Below are 24,401 nucleotides of genomic sequence, written 5' to 3'. Positions count from 1 at the left end.
ATTGAGCGCGACAATGAGTGAGAGGGTCGTGCAGCGCATATAGTGACACATTTTTTAATAAATTAATTGCCGCCGTTATTGGGATATTTTTGATAACCCTCCCTTAAGCCTAAACTAAAGACTCTGGATGAGTGTAACATATTATGTCTGTAACGTTAAATACAATTAGAAAACGATTTAATTAAAATATATACTGGACTGTCTCAGAAAATTAGAATGCACAATATTCTAATTTTTTGAGACAGTCCTGTGTATATATACAGGACTGTCTCAGGAAATTAGAATACACAATATTCTAATTTCCTGAGACAGTCAGGAAATTAGAATATTGTGTATTCTAATTTTCTGAGACAGTCCAGTATATATATATGTTAAAAAAAAGGCATGGCCGATATTTTTTTGCCGATTCCGATACTTTGAAAGTGATGTGATTGGACCAGATCGATCAGGACATCTCTAATTTTTAATTTAATTATGTTTTATGGTCGCGTTTTTATGCCTTTTGAAGCAAAAGAAAAAAAAAAAACGCATGGACGCCTTCCAGGCTGAGGAGGTTGCTCTCATTATTGGCTGTCAGGCCCCCTTGGACCTGGCATGAATCCTACATCGCTTTCATGTGGGATTGTAACATTATTCAAACATGAAATTTGTCATATTCTTGGAGCGTCACCATGTAAACAGTCTCTTATAATAAGAGATAATAGTCATAATTTTAAAATTCCTGTCAACTTAACTCCTTAATGCCTCAATTTATATATATATATATATATATATATATATATATATATTGGGGAATATATAAGTATACAAAAATTGTATTAATAGTATTTTTGTATCGTAAAAAAAACAAAAAACAAAAACAAATATAGAAAATTCAATTGAAAAATACAGCTCAAAAGTTATTTAAAAAATTCAAAGATAATTATTGTGTTTTCATATATATTTATTAAAAAATTAATTAAACACTTTTTTTCATTCTAACAATATTATTTTGCAATAATTTACAGTATTATATGATTTTTTTTTTTCAGAAAAAAAAAATCTTTTAACTTTCCCATGTTTTACTTGTATTTTTCAATTGAATTTCTATATATTTTTTATATTAATATTTTTTTTTATTTAAGTATTCCCCAACATTTTTATGTATATTTCTTAAATGTAATTTACACATCAAGGGTTATTTATTCATCATAAGATGATGCTTTCGACAGTGATAGAGGTCCAACCATGTAGGTCTTTTCATTTTGTCACTAATAGCAATCCAATCCATTTGAACGAGAAGGGCAGGCAGCAAATGAACATTCCGACTTCAAACAACTATCGCCACCAACGGCAGCCAAATCATACCCTGAGTCCCAGGTCAAGTTCTTTGAGCGATCGTCGTATCTCTGAAACGAGTGTGTTCATTCGTTCGCACTCCTGGAAGCAAACGAGGATGTAAGGCGAACGTTCAGCTGTCTTGGCGGTGATGTCCGTCATGTTGTACTGCTCTGGAAGTTTCTCCAGAACCTCATCCAACACTGTTTTCACCTTCAGTAAACGTCCAGAATACTCAAATGTGTCGGTCACAACTTAATCATTTAGGAGATAGTGGAAGTGCGCAATTCTTGGTTAGAAGATGTTGTTACCTTCTCCTCCAGTGTCCCCGAGGCCCCCTCCCCCATTACGGCATCAGGAGACTGCAGCTCCAGCAGTGTATGAAAAAGGTTATCAGAGGTCACAGTCAGGAAGTCAATTTCTGCGTTGGGATGCAGCCCGTAATGCACAGGGCTTTCGTGAGGCAGTGTTTCATCAATAAAGTCGTGGTAACCCTAGAAGACCACCAATATGCCGTTTGTGGCTACGATTCTTATGACAACAACTTGGAAGAGCTTACCTGATAGTCCAGGTTGGACGGAACCACAAATCCTGGTGCTAAAGCAAGCTTTCGATCGAACTGGTGATGAAAAACAAAGAAAACAAACAAAAATAAAGTTGCGCCGCTCCGGTTTGGTCTAAGTCACACACCTGATTGGGTTGCATGTATTCTTCCAAGTAGGTTCTGCAGAGTCTTCTGTCCCAGTCATCGGTGATGTGTCCTCCATACATGATCTCTCCAAAAAGATATCGCAGGTCCTCCCATGGTACCTTCATCATTAACATACAGTAATTAAGACGTGACTCAGGAATGCCCCGAAATCCACAGGAAGTTAGCAGAAAGTGATACATGAACATCCCGAGATCAACAGAAAGAAGTGACCAAGAATCAATGGGAAGTGACCTAGAAATCAATAGGACGTGAGCAAGGAATATCACAAAATCAATCGGAAGACAATTGGAAATACCTCAAAATCAGCAGGAAGTGGCCCAAAACCAACCCAAAAAAGTGGCTCAAAATCAACAGGAAGTGAACAATGAATATAGCAAAATCAATAGGAAGACATTTGGAAAGACCCACAAAATCAACTGGAAGTGACACCGAAATTCCCTAAAATCAACAGAAAGAAGTGACCAAGAATCAATAGGAAGTGACCTAGAAATCAATAGGACGTGAGCAAGGAATATCACAAAATCAATCGGAAGACAATTGGAAATACCTCAAAATCAGCAGGAAGTGGCCCAAAATCAACCCCAAAAAGTGGCTCAAAATCAACAGAAAGTGAGCAATGAATATCGCAAAATCAATAGGAAGACACCAAAATTCCCTAAAATCAACAGAAAGAAGTGACCAAGAGTCAACAGGAAGTGACCTAGAAATCAATAGGACGTGAGCAAGGAATATCACAAAATCAATCGGAAGACAATTGGAAATACCTCAAAATCAGCAGGAAGTGGCCCAAAATCAACCCCAAAAAGTGGCTCAAAATCAACAGGAAGTGAGCAATGAATATCGCAAAATCAATAGGAAGACATTTGGAAAGACCCACAAAATCAACTGGAAGTGACACCGAAATTCCCTAAAATCAACTGTAAATGACCCAAAAATCAACAGGCAGTGGTCCGCAATGTACAGAAAGTGAGCCAGGAATGCCCCAAAACTAGGGATGTCCCGATCGCATACTGTATTTTTTCACCCGAGTCCGAGTCACCCAACTTTGAGAATACAGATACCGAGTCCCGATCTGATACTGAAAAAAAAAAGAAGTCAAAAACAATGTGTTTCCTAGCGCACTGCCTTACAGCCAATTAAAATTGAATGTCCTCCAATAAAACTTAAGGCTTGGTTTTTTCTTGTTTTTATATGAAGACATTTATTTAAGTTTATCAAAGAAACAAAGAAGCATGCATGTATTCAACACAGTTGCACAATACGTGCTGGTATACAAATAGCATGTAGACACCACACTTCACTTGAGCTGCAAGCTATAAGTATAGGTTAGCTTCTATACAGCAGGACTTACTAACACATTTGGTTCATATAGCTTTTCCCTATAAACACACATATACTGCATATTAACAGGTTGGCATTGATGTGATTGATGAAATATAGTTTCCAAGGTAGAAAGGTAACATAAAGCACTCAAAAGCGTCAATGCGACCAACAGCTGTGTAATGTGCAAGTGAATGAGCCTGTGTTCCAAACTGCGTCACACGATGGATGCAATGAAGTATTATGACCACAAAGTAGCAGTAACGTACTGTATAAAATCAACGGGCTCTTAACACTGGAGATTCTAGCCAGCACAATAAGTGTTTTTTTTTTTTTAAATTAAAAACCCGATCCTTTTCACCCGATTCTTATCCTCTGAAAAATGGCCCCATCGGCCTGATTTCCAAACAAGTGATTTGATCGGGGACACATTCCTACCATAAACCAACAGGAAGTGACCTGAAAATGTGCCAAACTTAACAGGAAGTCACCCAAAATTAACAGGAAGTGACCTGCAGGCCTTCACTGACCAGCAGCGCAGCAACCATTTAAAAAAATATTTATTTAAGTTCTTATTGACGATTTTACACATTTATGTATTTATTATAGGGCTGTCAAATGATTAAAAATTTTAATTTAGTTAATCACAGCTTAAAAATTAATTAATCGTAATTAATCGCAATTCAAACCATCTCTAAAATATGCCATATATTTCTGTAAATTATTGTTGGAATGGAAAGATAAGACAAGACGGATATATACATTCAACATACTGTACATAAGTACTGTATTTGTTTATTATAACAATAAATCAACAAGATGGCATTAACATTATTAACATTCTGTTAAAGGAATCCATGGAAAGAAAGAGCTGTAGTTCTTAACAAAATAAATGTTAGTACAAGTTATAGAAATTTCATATTAAAAGCACAATGGTCATGAATATATACAAAGAAAGAATGCAACTCACAAGCGATGCATGTATAAGACAGTGTGATGAGACTGCGAGAACTGCCACTGAATACTGGATGCAGACGTTAGCTGGTCTGATTAGCACTGTCTATTGTTATGAGTTCGCGTCGACATATAATCACGTCAGCAGAGCGTGATGAAACCCATAAAATCAGTTGCACCCTAGCGCCAGCAGAGGGCGACAAAACACCAAAAAAACAAATGCAAGTAACAAGTGGACAAGACACTGTGCTGTCATTAATCAGTTTGAGTGGGTCATTCCGCACATGCGTTAAATGCGTCAAATATTTTGACGTGATTAATTAAAAAAATTAATTACCGCCCGTTAACGCGATAATTTTGACAGCCCTATTTTATTAATTAACATAAGAAAATACAATAAGAATAAAAACAACCAACCATGTAATAAAAATGTGTTATATCAAAATTACATTTGTTAAATTAACAGAAATAGTCACAGTTAAGCAATAACTTGTCATTGTAATTTCTTAGCCATACAGTGGCGCCCACCTGTGCGTTAGCCTCGAGATAGTTGTAGAGGACATTGACGGATATGGTCAAGTCTCCAGTGTTGAACGGGTACTTCCTGTTCCAACCCTGGGGTCCGAACTTCCTCCTCTCGGCAACGCAGGCGTGGAAGTAGCACAGAGAGAACAGAATGATTTTGAACTCCTGCTCGCGGCTACACTGGTCTAGGATGCCCTGCCGGAAAAATAACATGGAAGTTCTATACAGTTCATGTCTGAAGGTTGTTTGTAACACGCAATAAAATCAAGTTACTGTAGCTAGAAAAATTATTGTATAACTATTGTATTACTAGATGCCGACCTGGTCAAAATGATCAAGTGCTGCATGCAAATTAGCATGCATGCCAGTTGGAGGCTCATTGGTCACTTTGATGGAATTTTCCAGAATACCCTGACAAAGACAAACATTTGAATGCAGTTGTTATAATGCAATAGCTTCTTTCTGATCATCAACCATCTCGAGAATCTTATAATGAGCTTTGCCATACATACTTGTGGAATGATGTGTTCCTGGGTGGTAGGTGCAGGTTCCGCACTCATGAAGACTCTGTAGTCAGGATGACTCCCTTCACAGTAGCGTTCCAGAAGCTTCTCTAGTGAGCCCAGCCAGCGAGCGACCAAGTGGATATTCTGCTCAAATGCAAATAATAAATCTGATTAGTGCTGCAATGATTAATTGACTAACTCGAGTAATTCAATTAGAAAAAAAGTCAAATTTTGCCGCTTCGATTCGTTTAATTAGAGTGATATCTTAATGGTTTGTTTTGAAAGTGTTGCATTAAATTTTATTGATTTGGGTGGATAAACTGCCCTCTAGTGGCAACAGTGAATATGCCATAACTCGTCTAAAATGGCTGAATCCAACTGCTCCCTGTTAAGACCAATAAAATGTTTTTTTTTTGTTAGAGCTAATATGTTTGTTGATGCGTCCGTTATTTAGTATAGAAGTATATTTAGCAGTGTTTTGTGGGAATATGTGTTTGAACGATTTGTTAAGAGCATTGTAAAAAAAAAAAAAAATAGCATTTTATAGCATTTAAGCTAACGGAATTTTGCTATGCAAGTCAGCCAATTGTTCTTTTGTTGTACTTAGATCCTCATTTATTTATTTATTTATTTATTCGTTTGAGGCTGAGCTCAGGTATTTTAATGTATTTTAAATGCATTTAATACTCTTGTGAAATGAATGTGCAATTCTGTATAGTTTGAAGAAACACTCAGGAATTTTAATTTGTATTCACATTTGCTCTTTTGAAAGTGTAATCTTAGCAAGCCAAAATATTAATATTATTACAAAATATTATTGAAAGCTTGAACACTTGTATATTTGTTTTACATATTTTAAAATTTCTTCTGCAACGCATTACATTTTCATAATCGGATTATTCGATTATTCAAACAAATTTAATAATCGATTTCCTAAATCATCGATTTCTGCAGCCCTAAATTTGATGAACCAAGTAAGTTCCGTTTGAAATAGGAGAAAAGTGAGAAGCAGACCTGCAATATCACCCAGTGACCATCCTTGGCCGCCGTTTCCATGGCAACCTCAGCCACAGCCTCTTGCCCCTGACCCAAGGACACATTATGAAGCTTGCCAAGGTCGATGGTGAATCCCATTTTTCTCCCTGACGAGGAGAGGAGTTATCAATTTGTCTCATTCACCCCTGTGCACAATAATAAATTGGTTTGTAGGTATTGTACCAAGCGACTCGACATCTTTAAGTGGGTCCACTCCAGGAGAGAGGATGAAGAACATGGGAGACGCTGGGCCGCTTTCTCTAAAGGACTTTGCAAATTCTGTTTTACGGCCTTCTGTATATTTCACCCCAAGCTTCTCTTCCACAAAGTTCCTATAATTAAAAAGATATCCTGCAAGTTTGATATTGATCCCTTTATTTGTTCTTTGAACATACTGTAGATATGGAGACAAAAAAAAAAAAATTACCCTTTGTATTGTGTTAGAAATCTGTCACATTTTTGCTAGTGGACTAAATATGATCTGTGATTTAACCGGGCCATACTCAACCTTTATAGTGTATTGTTGCCGGGTCAACACTGACATGTTTTTTAGTTTGGATATGTAAAAAGGGCCTTTGATTTTTGCATATTCAAACTTGAAAACGGGGCAATTTTGGCCCAAACAGAGTACTGTTAACTGCTTGGTTGCCATTGGATTGGGCGTCTTGCACCATCAATGACTATTTTAAATTTTTAAATCTTCTTTTACTAACTACCACAGCACATACAATGAATATTGTACATTTATCTGGCAGTGAAAGAGTTAATGAAGTCATCCTTTTCATATTACAAACATATCCTGCATGTCTGATGATAATCCCTTTACTTTATTCGCATGTAAACAAAGATCTGTGACCTTTGACCTCATTATTTCAAAATGCTTCATCTTTTTCGGTTCATGTTACAAACATATCAGGTAAATTTGATAATAATCCCTTTATTCAAGCTTGAGTTATCGTGAAATTATTTTTCCTGACCTCTAAACCTTTGACCTTAATACCCTAAAATTGAATCACCACTTCCGATACAAATATATCCTGCAAGTTTGATAATCCCGTTATTTTAAGTTATCTTGAACAAAAACAGACAGACAAACTAACAAGCAGACAGTAAAACCTATCGGCTTTTTTTTTTCAAATGAAGTGGTAAGACCATCACCTGAGAGCGTACGTCATGCGATCAGGCCTCAGGGCTCTCATCATGACAAGTTTTTGCAGGGAGCTTTTCCCTTTCCACTCCTGAGGAAACTTCTCCTTCTCCGGACACTCGGACTCCACCATCTTCTTCCAGAGTTTAGGAGAGCCTTCTATGTCCCGGTCTAGACCCCGAAACTCATCAGTGAAACTCATCACCTATGTAAAATGAGGGCAACACCAATAGAAGTGCGCATGTCCATGTGATTGGATTTTTTACTCACTGAAGGTGAGTTGTCTCACCATCAATGGGTATTTTTACATCAAATATTTTCAAATATTTTCTAACTACCACTGCAGAGACTTGGTGAATGAGCATGTCTTTCAGTTATCACTTCAAAATACTCCCATGACACAAAAAAAATAAAAATGCTTTGTTTTTAGCAAAAAAGTGGCAATAAAATTTCAAAACCTTTGTGAAGTAGGCCCGCCATTAGACACAAATTTATATAAAAATGATGTCAATCGTTTGTGCCACGTTTGTGCGTTAAAACGTTTCATTTTTGCTGCTATCGTTTTTAAGATATTTACAGCTCTGAGGTCAACCAGCCCCCCTTTTGATTGGAAATGACTATAAATGGTGCCATTTGTGTATGCTACACTTGTGCTCATTTGTGCTGTAAAAGTTTACGTTTGTGCTGCTATCGTTTTACAGACATTAAGATATAAATTTTGAATTAACACGTCAATCACCCTCTGTCACGGCTAACGATGTGTACCAACTCTCAATAACAGAGGACTGTCCCAACAACTCATGCAAACTTAGCACAAATGAATGACACACCTTAGAGTAAATAGGAGGCAGCAAGTCACCTCATCACTCGAAATTAATGTCTCAATATCTATAAAACGTTTACAGAACAAATATTTTTTTGCAGCACTAACGTAGCGTAAACGAATGGCATCATTTCGGGTCCATTTTGCAATAAATGTGGGCTCCGTGATGTCATCATTTGAAATTAACATCTCAATATCTCAAAAACAAAAATATTAACAGCACAAATATGCACAGACCTAGCACAAACGAATGACATAATTTTTCTATAAATTTGCGTCTGATGGGGGTCAACTTCACGGCGTTATTTTAAAATAGTGACTTGTGAACATGCAAGGGATTGACATATTCTTGGACTCTATGTCGTATATACAATAGTAATCCCCCTTAATCGCAGGTTGTTGTTGTTCTTGTCGACACTGACACTGAAGTCATACTTATCTTTCATTCATTCATTATTCGATTGTCTTGAAACATGGTAGCTACGAGGCATCGGCCAGTATCTATTGATCCTCAGAGTCCGATTTTTTATTTCTTTGTATCGGTAATGTGCCTTTGGTCGTGAGTTAAGGGCATGCGTGCACAGCGTTCAGCCTGTTAACTCATTTGCTCCCAAGAACATATAAATATATTTTATTTTTAATTGCTTCAGTGTCCCAAAAACGTATTTATACGTCTTTTGCGTTTTTTTTTTTCCCACAATCGGCATCTATAGGTTCCCATGTATTTCAGATAGAATGCACAAAGCTCAAAACCCATTTTAAAGCAATAAAACTGGCCACTGGAGGCCAGTAGCGCATTTGGTAAGACCCGCAACCCTATTCAATGGCAACCAACGGCCGAGCTGCAAAGCCGGGGGGAGGGCGGAAGGCGACCGAATGATGACAGGCAGCGGACGACCGAGCAGAACAACCGGTAGAACGCTCGGGATGCCAGGCGCTGGACGACCGAGCAGAACGACCGGGACCACTAGATGCCGTACAGTCCGTGCTGCTCGTGAGCAGAGCCCGCAGAGACAAAAAAAAATTCATCTTTTTGAAACAGGCGGCGATGAGGGAAAAGTTTAACCCGCTGTCGCGGCCAACACAACGTTATCTTTCAGTTAGTTACAGTATGTTTAAATAAATTGTTATTTTGCTATCAAAAGCTCTATTGTCTCGTGGTTTCTGTTTTTTTGTAAAAGGAAAACATTATTCCGATATTTGGGAAGTAACTAAAGCAAAAAATAGCTGTGTTAAAGTCAAAGTTATGTTTGAAATGTATGCGTTCACAAAAAGCTCAATTTCTCAGTTTTTTTCATCAGAAATTGGAAAAATGCTCAAACTAACCTATTTTCTAATGCTGATTTCTAAAGAATGGAAAAATATATTTCTGCTGAAATAAGATAAGAAATAAGTCTAATATTTCTTTCGGTGGGTTACATGTTTATATAGCAATAGAACAAAATTTTCTGTGGGCCTTGCAAAATCAGTCAAAATCCAGTAAAACGGCCGGGAGCGAAGGGCCTTGCTCCGGTGAAAATGGCTGGGAGTGAATGAGTTAAGTGTGCTTGCAGCAGAGGTTGCGCTAGACTTTTTCGTTGTCTGTCATTTTGACTGACGGTGATAAAAATCCGGTCATAATCTATTTTTACCCATCACTTAAATTTTTAAAATGATGATAATGACATTGTGGTGACCCTTTGTTTGGCATAATTCACCTTCCGTACTTGTGTGTCCATTTGGCCGAGCTCGTTACAGGCTACGACACAGTCACGTGACAGAGACACTTAAGAGTCGCGCGCGTTCCGGCCTGAATAGAGAGTTCACAGAAAGCAGCAGAGCTACAGCGGCTGGACACAGCAATTCGAGCTAACAAGAGTCTTAAAATTGCATACCGCTTCAACATATTCAATAGTATTTAGTTTTCATTCATTTTTTTAAATTAATATTCTGTCCGAACAAGCTTAACAGAGAATCCACACCGTGCCATCACACATCAAGCAGATGAATATGTAACTTTTTCTCCGCAGTGACAAAAACAGCTTACTGTGGCCCCAGTAGGTAGGCTACATATGGAACAGTGAAATTAACAGTTCACCTGCTGTGGCCTGAACGGAGTCTTACACCTTCCTCCTGGTGCGCATGGACTTGAATTGCGTGCCCGCTCGTGCTGTCCCTGTTTTTTCACCTCTTTTATCAACACCATTGTCGTTTTGGGGCTTTTTGAAGAAACTTCGGACACTCAGTTGCCTTGATATTTTTCAGAGTAAGGCCAACGACGTCATGCATCAAGAGAGACAATAGCTAATTAATATGCTCACTCGCCACCCTGTGGTCTGGAGTGTGAATTGCAACCTGTCAAAATGACAGATGGACTTCAGTTTTTTCCGTCACCGTTTTAAAAAAATCAGTCAACGACGGAAAATATTCGGTTAACGCGACCCCTGGCTGGCACACACTCGTGCTTTTTTGTCCTTTGCTATTTTGTTCTCTTGCATATTTGACACTAAATTTGACTTGAAAAGATGTGTTGGTAACTTGATACAAAAGCTTCGATACACGAAAAATCCATTTTATGATGTTTTTTTTCCCACTTCATTTTACGAAAAATTATTCATAACATGAAAGATAATACGTACTGAAAGCGGCAACACAATAATGTTACTACGTTTAATATAAATGTAAACAAACTAAATATAGACAACGCTCACTTATATGAAACAAAATAAGAATATAACTTACAAGTGATGCTTTATCAAGGAACAAAAGGCAAGATGAAATAGCAAGCAATGACTGCTGAAGTTAACTCGTGTTTTGGCACTCCGTGTTTGCTATGAGCTCAATTAGTCACGCGATAACATCTGTAGAATGAGCTGGAACCTAACAAACTAGTTACATTCAAGCGCCACCAGGGAGCGTCAAAGGATTACAAATAAAGAAAGGCAATCAGACGACATGCCAGCAAATTTGATGTAATGTTTTAGAGAGCTTGGAACGAATTTACATGTAAAACGTGATGAGGTACCACTGGACATCCATGTAAATCGTTTCATATAGTTTGTGAGATGTGGTAGGTTCATTAAAAAGGAAAAACTTTACTTTTTTTTTTTTTTTTTTTTTTTTTTTTTTTTTTTTTAAAGTTTCTATATCTAAACTTCAACAACAGTACATAGGGAAACCTTTGGACTTTCTTCAGCTTCCTCAGTCATTTTTCGATACATTTTTAATAAGCAATGCGACAGCATCTTTGTACCTTGATGGCACTCCATGCAGAGTTGGAGAGAAAATCCAGAGGGCTGACATAAGAGTGGTCGATATTGAAGCGTAACAGGAAGTCGAGTTCCCGTACGTTGATCTCCTTACTCATCAGAAGCAACTAGAGCAAGATAGTAAGTTATTGTCAACGCTGATGCACTTTGACAAACAAACACACACCTGAAAGGCCAGTTGTGCGGTGAAGGTGAGCTTGTCCCTCTCGAAGAGCCCCCTGCTGATGTAATTGAAGGTGGAGTAGGTGACGCAATCTATGAGCGTTTTCACTCTGCTGGTCACGTCCTCGCAGGCTTCTGCCATCTCTACCGCTTTGTGGAAGATCACGTTGAATGCCTTAAGGGCGGAGGAAGGTTATTGTTAGCTCTCAACAATTGGGATTAAACGTTTCTCAGGCATGCACTCGTACCTTGAGGCTGAACTGATACATGGGGTTGATCTTGTTGAGGTCATTCATGATGAAGTAAAGAAGGGAAGCTCTGACGGCGACCGGACGGTAATGTTCCCTGGCTTCATTTATTTTCAACTCGTTGACTTTAGCTTCCAGAACCTGGAAAGGAAGGGCTTGGAGTGAATGATTATGGTTCAGTGTCATTGACGTCTACTTGTGATAAACTCATTTAAATGTGGTAAACGTGATTGGGCGTCTATCATCGTTAATGGCACTGAATGAATTAAACCAACGTAGCAAATAAACAATATTTTTCATATATACTGTATATAGATATTTATTTATAAAATCATGTTAGGGACAGTGGTAACCTCAGTGGACAGCGATTCAAAAGTCAACACTTAGGACCGTTAACCCTATGAAGAGCATGCGACCATTTTTGGTCATTTAAAAAAACTTAAATATTAGCAATTATTATTATAGTTTCATCGTTGTCTCCCACTTATCTGAATCTGGGTCGCAGGCGCTGCAGCCTCAGCAAAGAGGCCCAGATAGCCCCCTCCCCAGACACTTCTAGCAGCTCGTCTGGGAGAATCGCAAGACAGGCCAGCCAAGCGATATTATCTCTCCAGCATGTCCTGGGTCAGCCCCGTGGTCTCCTCCCAGTCGGACATGCCTGAAACACCTCCTGAGGGAGGCATCCAGGGGGCATGTTCATTCCTCCTCAGATGGCTCCTCTCGACATGGAAGAGCAGTGGCTCTACCCCAAGTCCCTCCCAGATGACCGAGCTCCTCACCCTATCTCTAAAGCTGAGCTCGGCCACTCTGCGAAGGAAACTCATTTCAGCTGGTTGTATCCGCGATCATTTTCTTTTTGTAATGACCAGAAGTTCATGGCATAGGTCAACGGTAGGAACGTGGATCGATAAATTGAGAGCTTCGCATTGCGGCTCAGCTCCCTCCTAAACACGAATGACTGTTTAAGCGCCTGCAACACTGTGGACGCCGCCCAAATCTGCCGGTCAATATCACGCTCTGACCTACCTTCACTCATGAACAAGACCCCAAGAATCTTGAACTCCTCCACCTGGGGTAGGCACTCACCCGCTACCTGGAGCGAGCAATCTTCCCCTTTTCGGTCATAGACTCAGACTTGGAGGTGCTGAGCTTCATCTCAGCCGCTTTACACTTGGCTTTGAACCATCCCAGCCAGAGCTGGAGGTCGTTGTACAATTGAGCTAAAAGAACCACACTCTCCGCAAAAATCAGAGATGAGATCCTCCTACCACCAAACTCGAACCCCTCCACCACACGGCTGCACCTTGAAAATCTGTCCATGAAACTCACAAACAGAACAGGTGACAAAGGGCAAGTCCAACCCTCACTGGGAACAGGTCCAGCTTGCTGCTGGGTACGCCAACCAGACTCATCTGCTCCTGGGTACAGGGACTGCACACAGGATGCGCCTGGGGACATGGTCATAAGACTTCTCCAAATCCACAAAACATATGGGGACTGAATTGACAAATTCCCATGCCCTTCGAGCACCCTACCCCTAGGGTAAAGAGCCGGTCTGTGGTTCCACGGTCAGGATAGAAACCACATTCTTCCTCCTCGATGTGAAGTTCAACTATCAACTGGACCCTCCTTTCCAGTACCATGGTGTAGAGTTTCTTGGGGACGCTGAGGAGTGTGATCCATTTACAGCTGGAGCATACCCTCTGGTCGCGTTTTTTAAAGATAGGGACCAACACCCCGATTTGCCACTCCAAAGGTTCTGCCACCGATGACCACGCAATGTTGCACAGGCGCGTCAGCCAAGACAGCCCTACAACATCCAGGGCCTTGAGATACCCAGGGCAGACTCATTTCCTGGAGCTCCGCCGCCACGGAGTAGTTTCCCTACCTCAGCGACTTCTGCCCCAGTGATTAAACCATCTGAACCCAGGCCTCTGTTTCCCCCATAGTGAGATTAAGGACTTCCTCAAAGTAGTCCTTCCACCGCCCGACAATGTCCCCAGTTGAGGTCAGTAGCTCCCCGCCTCGCTGTAAACAGGGTGAACGAGTTGCCGCCTTCCCCCCTGAGGCGCCGGACAAATTGCCAGAACCGTATTGGAGCTGATCGATAGTCTTCCTCCATAGTCTCACCGAACCCCTCCCACGTCTGAGTTTTTGCCTCGCCCACTGGTACCAGTCAGCTGTCTCAGGAGACCCACAGGCCAAACATGCCCTGTAGGCCTCCTTCAGCCTGATGGCTCCTCTCACCTCTTATTATAGTATAAATTTTTTAAAATGATTACCGGTATTCATTACTGTATTTTTTTATATTATTTTTTTCATAACTATAAATAAATTTACAAATTGTATATTATATTTCTGGTTATTGAAAAAAATATTTTGACACTTAAGACTTTTAACCTTTTCTAGGGCAAGTGATTAAAAACAGCAAGAAAGTTAGATTAAAAAAAAAAAAAAAACCTGAAATAATAGTAATATAGTATTTTTATTTTAAAAATTGTATTATTGTATTGTACTATCATTGTATAATTATTTTTCTTTTTTTTTTTTAAAGCTTTAAAGCATTAGTAATATTTTGATTTTCTTTGTTTTATTTTCTATATAATTATAAATATATTTATAAAGGAATACAATGTTATTTAAAGATCAATTAATTCAATACATTATTTAATCAATGGGCTGCCATTGATGGTGCCAGACGTCCAGTCAAAACGGATTGGACAACTAGCATCGTCAGTGGCAGCCAATAAGTTAAATGAGTACCTTGTAAGCGTAACAAAAAGAAGTCATACATTTTGCATGAAAGGGTTAAGAAAACAGGGAACCTGTAGTTCCAAAAATTGACAAGATAGAAAAATACTGAGATCGGTTTTAGATTCAGCACCCAAAAATGAGTTTAAAACAACTGTCAGACCTAACACAAAGAGGTGCTAGTACAAGTAATGTAAATCAGTTAAATTTTCACGAGTTTTCGCCTTTGTCAATGCAGAAGCAGGTTCTATCAACACACACTTGTGGAAAAGTTATCTTCCGCTGAACAACCCAAATGGAAATTCAAGAAATGATTGAATTCCTCATTGAAAAAAGTTCCTATAAATGACCTTCATCTGAATTTCAGCAGCAGTGTGCTTGGTGCTCTCCAGCTTCTCCACCAGCAAATCGTCCCCCAAAAAGTTACTCTCTGCTGCAGACAGCCTGGTCAGCAGCTCGTCCTCCAGAAGTTTCAGCTCAATCTTGAACAAGTTCTGTTGTTTGGTAAGTTCACTCTGTGGAAAGTTGAAAAAGCATGAACGGGTAAGTAAATCAACCAATGTGTTAGGTGTTTTTTTTTTTTTTTTTAAATTGAGCAAATAGAACAGCATTTTACCTTGAGGTTCTCAAGGTCAGGCCTCTCCTGGTTGACAACCTGAGCGAGGAGCTGGTCCTCCAGCCCGTCCCTGGTCACAGTGAAATTAATGAGCGTGGTCTGAGCCTGAATCTCTGGCTTGTAGTGAGGGTTGGCCAATTTGGTGTGAAGGATGAGTCTGAAGCCAGGATGGAAGAAGCACTCCTTATCGCCAACCTTGACACAACTGCATAACATAATAAACCACACTGTAAAGTGATTTCTATAGCATGATAGGCAAACTCAAGATCCCTGAATTTACATTTAATAAATATTACATCATCAAGAAGGGAAACAATACAATTAAGATAAAAATAATATTAATACAAAAAAAAAAAAATAGCCCCGTTTTTTGGTGTATTTTTCAATATATTGTGTATGTCTAAAATGATTATTTTCATGAGCATACTGTATGTATTCCCCCAATGTTTTTATGTATAAATCAAAAGCAGTGTTAAAAGCAGCATAAATAAAAATGTATGAAGTCCCAGTCAAGTGAGTTGTTACCTTCCCTTCTTGATTGTGTGTCGACCCAAGAGCGGGTCAAGAACTGGGTCAATAGTCTCCTCCATGTTCTCGATGAGTACTGTGTTTCCCGCCACGACGGCTTGCTCGATCACATCCACGTAACTGAAGCAAACAGTGGAAGGTTGAGTAATCCCGAAGTGAAAAACAATATATTTTCTGAAATAAAAGCAGGAGTCGACCAAACATACCCTTTTTGGCTCAGACTGACAACTTTGAGGCTGTTGCCGTAGCGACTCTTGATCCACTTTATTCCTTGTAGTTGAGGGTCAATGAGGAGAGGCCATCGTTCACCTCGAATAGAACACAGCACAAGTTTTGACGGATCCAAAAATTCACGCAACGCAGGCTCTCTTTTAATTTTGCCATTCATTTTCATGGGTGTGCTAAAAACATGTTTTTTTTTTTTAACAACAACAAAAAAAAGCCCAAAACATTTTTAATGGAAAACAAAAATACACTTTAAAATTTAAACAGGCCACATGTCCTGCAATCCCCCCCACACACACATATAAATAGATAAATGTGAATTAAGAAGAACCCAGTTTTCATTTTGAGTACACTGCCAGTTTTGGGCAAAAATGTACAATTCACCAACATTTGACAAAAACATTTTCAATGGCCCCATTCAATTGCAATCACACATTCAACTCCCACAAAAACATGCCCATTCATTCCTATTGATTTTGAAGTTGGAGCTTGGACTTGATTTAAGTGGTGTTCTAATGGTTTGTTTTAATAGTGTTCACATTTAGTTTTATTGATTTAAGTGAATACACTTCCCTCTGGTGGCAACAGTGAATATGACATAACTCATTTCACATGGCTGAATCCAGCTGCTCCCTGTTAAGACCAACATTAGTTCAAACAAAAACCTATCTTTTGTTTTTTTAATGCATTCGTAGTTTAGTTTATATGTATATTTAACCCTTTTTTAAAAATCATTTGTTAAGAGCACTGTAAAAAAAAAAAAAAAGCATTTCAACTTTCACTATGTAGGCTAGCTATTTGTTCTTTTGTTGTACTCAGATCCTCATTTATTTAGGTTTTTTTTTTCAGTTTGATGCTCAGCTCAGGTATTTTAATTTTTAATGTTCCTTATCCGATTACTCGATTATTCGAACTAGCTTTTTTATTGATTAATAGAATGCTATAGTAATCGATAGCTGCTGCTCTTTTATGCTGTGTGAGCAAATTTTTGGGGTCTTGCACCCCTGCTCTAAAATGTACATGAAATGACCTAAAATCAACAAGAATTGACCTGGAAATGCCGTACATAACCAGAAAGTCACCAATGAACAGGAAATGATTCAGAAATGTCCTAAATTCAACAAGAAATTATCCAAAATGTACCTGAAGGGACCCCAGAATGCCCCAAAATATACATGAAGTTACCCTAAGTCAACGGCAAGTTACCCACAATTACCTCCCTGTCTGCCATATCCAATTCATTTAAACCGGCATGAACTACGTGTGCATGCTCACGCTGACTATTATAGCAAAATATTGGCTCCACTCACAATTAGTGTGGATGGCGGCATTCTGGGTGGACATTTTGTCTCCTGGCAAGCCTTCGTTGTTCCACTGCGCCACCATGGCATCGTCCGTTAGCATGCACACAGGATCCATATCTGCTGTCATGGGAATCGGGATCTTGGGGAGGAAGCAACACAAATGAATGGTTCAAAAATGAGTGTAATGGAGAATCCATCCATCCATCCATCCATTATCTTCCGCTTATTCCGGGGTCGGGTCGCGGGGGCAGCAGCTTCAGCAGGGAAGCCCAGACTTCCCTCTCCTCAGCCACTTCAGCCAGCTCCTCCGGCGGGATTCCAAGGTGTTCCCAGGCCAGCCGAGCGACATAGTCTCTCCAGCGTGTCCTGGGTCGACCCCGGGGCCTCCTGCCGATGGGACATGCCCGGAACACCTCTCCAGGGAGGTGTCCAGGAGGCATCCGAACCAGATGCCCGAGCCACCTCAACTGGCTCCTCTCAACGCGGAGGAGTAGCGGCTCGACACCAAGCCCTTCCCGGATGACCGAGCTTCTCACCCGATCTCTAAGGGAGAGCCCGGACACCCTGCGGAGGAAACTCATTTCGGCCGCTTGTATCCGTGATCTTGTTCTTTCGGTCACGACCCACAGCTCGTGACCATAGGTGAGGGTAGGAACGTAGATCGACCGATAAATCGAGAGCTTCGCCTTTTGGCTCAGCTCCTTCTTCACCACAACGGACCGGTGCAGAGTCCGCATCACTGCAGACGCTGCGCTGATCCGCCTATCAATCTCCCGCTCCCTCCTACCCTCACTCGTGAACAAGACCCCAAGATACTTGAACTCCTCCACTTGGGGCAGGCTCTCATCCCCGACCCGGAGAGGGCATGCCACCCTTTTCCGGCTGAGGACCATGGTCTCGGATTTGGAGGTGCTGATCTTCATCCCAACCGCTTCACACTCAGCTGCAAACCGCCCCAGTGAGAGTTGGAGGTCATGGCTTGATGAAGCCAACAGCACCACATCGTCTGCAAAAAGCAGAGATGCAATGCTGAGGCCACCAAACCGGACACCCTCAACGCTTTGGCTGTGCCTAGAAATTCTGTCCATAAAAATTATGAACAGAATCGGTGACAAAGGGCAGCCTTGGCGGAGTCCAATCCTCACTAGGAACGAATTCGACTTACTGCCGGCAATGCGGACCAGACTCTGACACCGGTCGTACAGGGACTGAACAGCCCTTACCAAGGGGCTCGGTACCCCGTACTCCCGGAGCACCCTCCACAGGACTCCCCTAGGCACACGGTCGAACGCCTTCTCCAAATCCACAAAACACATGTAGACTGGTTGGACGAACTCCCATGCACCCTCGAGGACCCTGCCGAGGGTGTAGAGCTGGTCCACTGTTCCACGGCCGGGACGAAAACCACACTGCTCCTCCTGAATCCGAGATTCGACTTCCCGACGGACCCTCCTCTCCAGCACCCCTGAATAGACTTTACCGGGGAGGCTGAGGAGTGTGATCCCTCTATAATTGGAACACACCCTCCGGTCCCCCTTTTTAAAAAGGGGGACCACCACCCCGGTCTGCCAATCCAGAGGCACTGTCCCCGATGTCCACGCGATGTTGTAGAGGCGTGTCAGCCATGACAGCCCTACAACATCCAGAGCCTTTAGGAACTCCGGGCGGATCTCATCTACCCCCGGGGCCTTGCCACCGAGGAGCTTACCAACCGCCTCAGTGACTTCAACCCCAGAGATTGAAGAGCCCACCTCAGAGTCCCCAGACTCTGCTTCCTCAAAGGAAGGCGTGTCGGTGGAATTGAGGAGGGCTTCGAAGTATTCTCCCCACCGACTCACGACGTCCCGAGTCGAGGTCAGCAGTACACCATCTTCACTATACACAGTGTTAATGGTGCACTGCTTTCCTCTCCTCAGACGCCGGATGGTGGACCAGAATTTCCTCGAAGCCGTCCGGAAGTCGTTTTCCATGGCCTCGCCGAGCTCCTCCCATGTCCGAGTTTTTGCCTCGGTGACCGCCGAAGCCGCAGTCCGCTTGGCCAGCCGGTACCTGTCAGCTGCCTCCGGAGTCCCACAGGCCAAAAAGGCCCGATAGGCCGCCTTCTTCAGCTTGACGGCATCCCTTACCACTGGTGTCCACCAGCGGGTTCGGGGATTGCCACCACGACAGGCACCAACCACCTTACGGCCACAGCTCCGATCGGCCGCCTCAACAATGGAGGTGCGGAACATGGTCCACTCGGACTCAATGTCCCCCACCTCCCCCGGGACAAGGGAGAAGTTCTGCCGGAGGTGGGTGTTGAAGCCCTTTCTGACAGGGGATTCTGCCAGACGTTCCCAGCAGACCCTCACAATACGTTTGGGCCTGCCAGGTCTGACCAGCATCTTCCCCCACCATCGGAGCCAACACACCACCAGGTGGTGATCAGTTGACAGCTCCGCCCCTCTTTTCACCCGAGTGTCCAAAACATGCGGCCGCAAGTCCGATGACACGATCACAAAGTCGATCATCGAACTGCGGCCTAGGGTGTCCTGGTGCCAAGTGCACATATGGACACCCTTATGTTTGAACATGGTGTTCGTTATGGACAATCCGTGACGAGCACAGAAGTCCAATAACAGAACACCGCTCGGGTTCTGATCGGGGGGGCCGTTCCTCCCAATCACGCCCCCCCAGGTCTCACTGTCATTGCCCACATGAGCGTTGAAGTCCCCCAGCAGAACAAGGGAGTACCCAGAGGGGGCACTCTCCAGCACACCCTCCAAGGACTCCAAAAAGGGTGGGTACTCTGAACTGCCGTTTGGTGCATAAGCACAAACAACAGTCAGGACCCGTCCCCCCACCCGAAGGCGGAGGGAGGCTACCCTCTTGTCTACTGGGGTAAACCCCAGCGTACAGGCACCAAGCCTGGGGGCAATAAGTATGCCCACACCTGCTCGGCGCCTCTCACCGTGGAAGAGAGTGGAAGAGGGTCCAACCCCTCTCGGAGAGGACTGGTATCAGAACCCAAACTGTGTGTGGAGGAGAGTCCAACTATATCTAGTTGGAACTTCTCTGCCTCACACACCAGCTCGGGCTCCTTCCCCGCCAGAGATGTGACATTCCAAGAGCTAGCTTCTGTAGCCGGGGGTCGGACCCCGCCTTTGGCTGCCGCCCAAATTGCTACGCACCCGACCCCTTTGGCCCTTCCCACAGGAGGTGAGCCCATGGGAAGGGGGACCCATGTTGCCTTTTCGGGCTGTGCCCGGCCGGACCCCATGGGAAAAGGCCCGGCCACCAGACGCTCGCCTTTGAGCCCCACCCCCAGGCCTGGCTCCAGGGGGGGGCCCCGGTAACCCGCGTCCGGGCAAGGGAAACTTGGATCCTGTAATTTTCTCCATCATAAGGGGGGAGTTTGGAGAATTGGAAGCAAATGAATAACAGTACTAAAACATGATCATTCATTGAAATTTTAGACCTTCTGACTGCGGAGGAAAGGTCTCCACAGGTTCTCCACCAGTTCCCTACGGTACTTTTTGGAGAAGGAGCCAGCGTAGGAAATGAAGGCCGCGGTAAGGAGAACATCTCCGCAAAGAGTGGCCTCCTGTTCGTGGTACTCAGCCACTGAAAGGGCCCAACGCACGTTTTCACTCTAAATTAATGTATGAAAAACACAGCAAAAGATTATTGTTGTTGCCTTAAATTCCAATAGTCGATACATCATTTGGAGATATTTACAACTTTAAATTGTTCAAATACTCTTTCTTGTAACTAATAATAGTAAATTCTATTTTGTTATTCATTTTTACAACTGTGAGTATTTGCTTATATATATATTTTCAATTAAAAAGTAGACATTTTTTATGTTAAAAAATTGAATAAACAGTCTTCATTTTCAAATATTATTGGACGCGAAACCTGCAGCCCTTTGACGAGTCGATTGGCGAGTTGAATGGTCTTGTTTGTGCGATTGACTTCTTCCTGAAAACGTAACTTTTCTGATGTAGCTTTCTCATACTCTTCGGTCAGGGCTTCCAGGCTGCTGTCCAACTCCTGAAAAAGGTGGATGAAAAAGAGACTGCCATCAAAGATTTGCAATCAGGGAGTGCGTGATTCAAATGCGTTGTGGGACGCACCGCCAGTCTGTTCCTGATGGCATGGAGCTTCTCCGCAGCCTCAGCCAGGTCGGCGTTGGCTTGTGAAAGACACTTCCTCTTCATCTCTACCTCACAGAATACCTGTTGAGATAAGCACGAGTGTGCCTCAGCAGTCAGCACCATAAAAGGCTGAAGGCTATTGTTTCCAATTAAACTAAAACTTTAAATTACATTTAAATAGAACCTAGAAAATGCAGTTTCTAGAGAAATTGCATGGGGAGCTTTGCTGTGTTGGTCAGTAAACCTGTAGTAAAAGGACAACCCAAGCGCGAGTGAAAGTTGCTAGAATTTCTTGCTAGAACTCCCTGACATAAAAGTCGCTACGGAGCCAGAAAAAAACACAGACATGCAAAGAATTAAACGTGTTATACATACAACACAAAATAAAACAGAACAGGTTTTACACATGCATTAGCCTACTGCATGCACTAGAAATTGATTTACATTCAAAATTCTATTTTTTCAATGATGATATATATATATATATAAAGTAACAACAAAAATAAGTAAAAATGACTTACATTATGCACAGTGAAATACAATATATTTTGAAGATAACACAAACATTGACTTTATGTTATCAGGAAATAAATAACTAGCCAAACAAAGGTAAATGAACCAAAATAAATCCAAATAGCGCATTAACTACTGGACTGTCTCAGAAAATTAGAATACACAATATTCTAATTTTCTGAGACAGTCCTGTACATTAATCCACCATTTAAAGCACGGGTGTCCAAACTTTTTGCAAAGGGGACCAGATTTGGCGTGGTAAAAATGTGGGGGGCCGACCTTGGCTGACGTCCTTTACATAGAACAATATACAGGACTGTCTCAGAAAATTAGAATATTGTGTATTCTAATTTTCTGAGACAGTCCAGTATATTGCCATATATATCACATTTTAGACATGCATTTCTGGACCTGATTGCAGTAAAAAAAAATGTTTAAAACCTTAGTATGTTAAATCTCACTTTAGTTATACTGTATTTGTTTTAGCACAAGAACTGCATGTACAGTAATTCTGAATGTATCATATATGATACAAATTAGAGAACATATTAAACAAATTAACTAAAAAAAATGTTTACTGAAATTTTATGTACCCCTGGGTGTTATTTGTCCATTTTTTGGCTTTTTTCGTTTTTTTCTGTGTTTAAAAGGAAAAAAAGCATATGAAAAAATACACTAGGGAGCTGATATTTCCTGCAGGATACTAAATCATGTAGAAGTTCGAAATGGCACCATCCGGCAATTTCTAACTTATTGCAAACAGGCTGGGAAGATTTGCACTAAACTCTTATTATTTTGCCATTTTTTGGCTCATTGACTCCCATTATAAATCATGATTTTTAATATGCTGTAAACCTGATGTTTTATCATGCATTTTCCGTGATTATTGATGCAATCGCTTCTTTGGCGAGTCAAAAACATGCAGATAAAAAAAATTTTGTGTTGACACCCAGAAGTCACTAGATGGAGCCATAGGCCAATACATGAATTTGCTTGCGAAGCTAGCTTCAGATCGGTCAAAAATTAATGCAATAAAGACGGTTGGCTTTACAAAAAAAATGGTGTCAATGTTGTCTGAGCTCACTTTCAGTCTATTTGGGCATACGTATTTGCAATTTTGCACGTTTGCACAAGACAATAAAAAGGTACTTCCCGGAAATGCAAAAAAACCTAAACAAAAAAACCACGTGTTTATTGTTGTCGTTTGAATTTAAACTTTTATTGGTTGGGTGTTTGAATTTCTTTACTCTCATTGGTTCTGGGCATTTTGGGAGTCTCTGTTCTCGCGAGGATCACCATTTTGCATTTCTTCCAACACAACTGTGATCGATGGCGGCGAGAAGTATTTCACCGCAGGACACGATTCGAATGGTGTTAGAAAATCCTGATTCCGACGACGACGACCTTTGTTCGGACGCTTCTTTGGAGAGCCCAGAAGACATTGAACAAATTCTTCCGGACTTTCGATGCCGGAGGAGGACGGCTTTGATGACGAGGATTAGGAAATAGTTGACAACATAACGAGATGAAAGCGGGGAGCAGAAGGCAGGGGCACGGACATGACCACGTTGAGGCGCATGACGAAAATGACGGCGATCGAGGTAATGACGAGAGTGAGTAAGCAAATGTTTTGCATATCAAGGTTTGTCTTGTAAAAGCTGATCAAAGATCAAAGCTGTTATTGTTGCGTGCGCTTGTGCTTTGCAGGCCTGAGGCACATACTCCTGCCGCCGGCGCGCACTCAGGTGGCCAATGTGTGTTTTTTCACATGCCGGACATTTCGTCATGCAGCGCGTTTGTGCTGTTCACGGAGATCTACCCTCGTTTGTGCTGTTCACGGAGATCTACCCTGAGTGGAACGTGAAGAAAAGCTACAAGCGCCGACTATTTCTTGAGGAACTTGGCATGGCTCTAATTCGGCCAGAAGTCCTAAAACGGGAACCACCGCCTTCTGCCGAAGGCTTGGTTGAGCAGCGAGCTGGACCCCCGTCCAAGCGCAAACAATGTGGCCTTTGCACAAAGCCACTTCGGGCTTCGAACATAATAATAAATAATAATACATTTTATTTATAACGCACTTTACATTTGAACAACAAATCTCAAAGTGCACATCATGAATTGTGTATGTTGTTATTATGTTAACTGTTATATTGTATGTATGTTTTGTAAAATTGTTAACATAAATTCTATCATCAAATCAGTTATTGTCACGTTGTCACAGTCTTGTTCTAAAACAAAAAAATCTATTGTTACGACTTTTACTTATCCAATGATGTAATTATGTAATATAAAATATTTTATTTTGATTTATATGTAGCCTATATAGCATAG

At 41.5% G+C, this 24,401-nt stretch overlaps 1 protein-coding gene and 1 long non-coding RNA gene across 2 annotated transcripts in view; one reads left to right on the top strand and one right to left on the bottom strand.

The window, feature by feature from the left end:
* Nucleotides 1-24,401, bottom strand: part of dnah9l (dynein, axonemal, heavy polypeptide 9 like) — a 124,111-nt gene that overhangs the window by 8,488 nt on the left and 91,222 nt on the right. Inside the window, exons 67-87 of the mRNA XM_057857690.1 lie at nucleotides 21,537-21,638; nucleotides 21,319-21,453; nucleotides 20,879-21,052; nucleotides 17,428-17,560; nucleotides 16,099-16,201; nucleotides 15,890-16,012; nucleotides 15,365-15,569; nucleotides 15,099-15,263; nucleotides 11,998-12,138; nucleotides 11,754-11,924; nucleotides 11,572-11,694; nucleotides 7,528-7,721; nucleotides 6,553-6,701; nucleotides 6,349-6,476; nucleotides 5,341-5,478; nucleotides 5,150-5,239; nucleotides 4,832-5,023; nucleotides 2,008-2,127; nucleotides 1,877-1,936; nucleotides 1,629-1,811; nucleotides 1,348-1,530 (exon numbers count right to left, since the gene is read on the bottom strand). Of these exons, the coding sequence (XP_057713673.1) occupies nucleotides 1,348-1,530; nucleotides 1,629-1,811; nucleotides 1,877-1,936; nucleotides 2,008-2,127; nucleotides 4,832-5,023; nucleotides 5,150-5,239; nucleotides 5,341-5,478; nucleotides 6,349-6,476; nucleotides 6,553-6,701; nucleotides 7,528-7,721; nucleotides 11,572-11,694; nucleotides 11,754-11,924; nucleotides 11,998-12,138; nucleotides 15,099-15,263; nucleotides 15,365-15,569; nucleotides 15,890-16,012; nucleotides 16,099-16,201; nucleotides 17,428-17,560; nucleotides 20,879-21,052; nucleotides 21,319-21,453; nucleotides 21,537-21,638 (3,012 nt within the window). The remainder of the gene's footprint in view (nucleotides 1-1,347; nucleotides 1,531-1,628; nucleotides 1,812-1,876; nucleotides 1,937-2,007; nucleotides 2,128-4,831; nucleotides 5,024-5,149; nucleotides 5,240-5,340; nucleotides 5,479-6,348; nucleotides 6,477-6,552; nucleotides 6,702-7,527; nucleotides 7,722-11,571; nucleotides 11,695-11,753; nucleotides 11,925-11,997; nucleotides 12,139-15,098; nucleotides 15,264-15,364; nucleotides 15,570-15,889; nucleotides 16,013-16,098; nucleotides 16,202-17,427; nucleotides 17,561-20,878; nucleotides 21,053-21,318; nucleotides 21,454-21,536; nucleotides 21,639-24,401) is intronic.
* On the top strand, nucleotides 23,161-24,270 carry LOC130930026 (uncharacterized). The gene is made up of 2 exons (XR_009066979.1): nucleotides 23,161-23,671; nucleotides 23,778-24,270. It is a non-coding gene; the product is annotated as an uncharacterized LOC130930026 (long non-coding RNA).

This window comes from Corythoichthys intestinalis, chromosome 14 (assembly GCF_030265065.1).
Source record: "Corythoichthys intestinalis isolate RoL2023-P3 chromosome 14, ASM3026506v1, whole genome shotgun sequence".
NCBI classification, from domain to species: domain Eukaryota; kingdom Metazoa; phylum Chordata; class Actinopteri; order Syngnathiformes; family Syngnathidae; genus Corythoichthys; species Corythoichthys intestinalis.
This window is presented reverse-complemented; position numbering and strand designations above follow the sequence as displayed.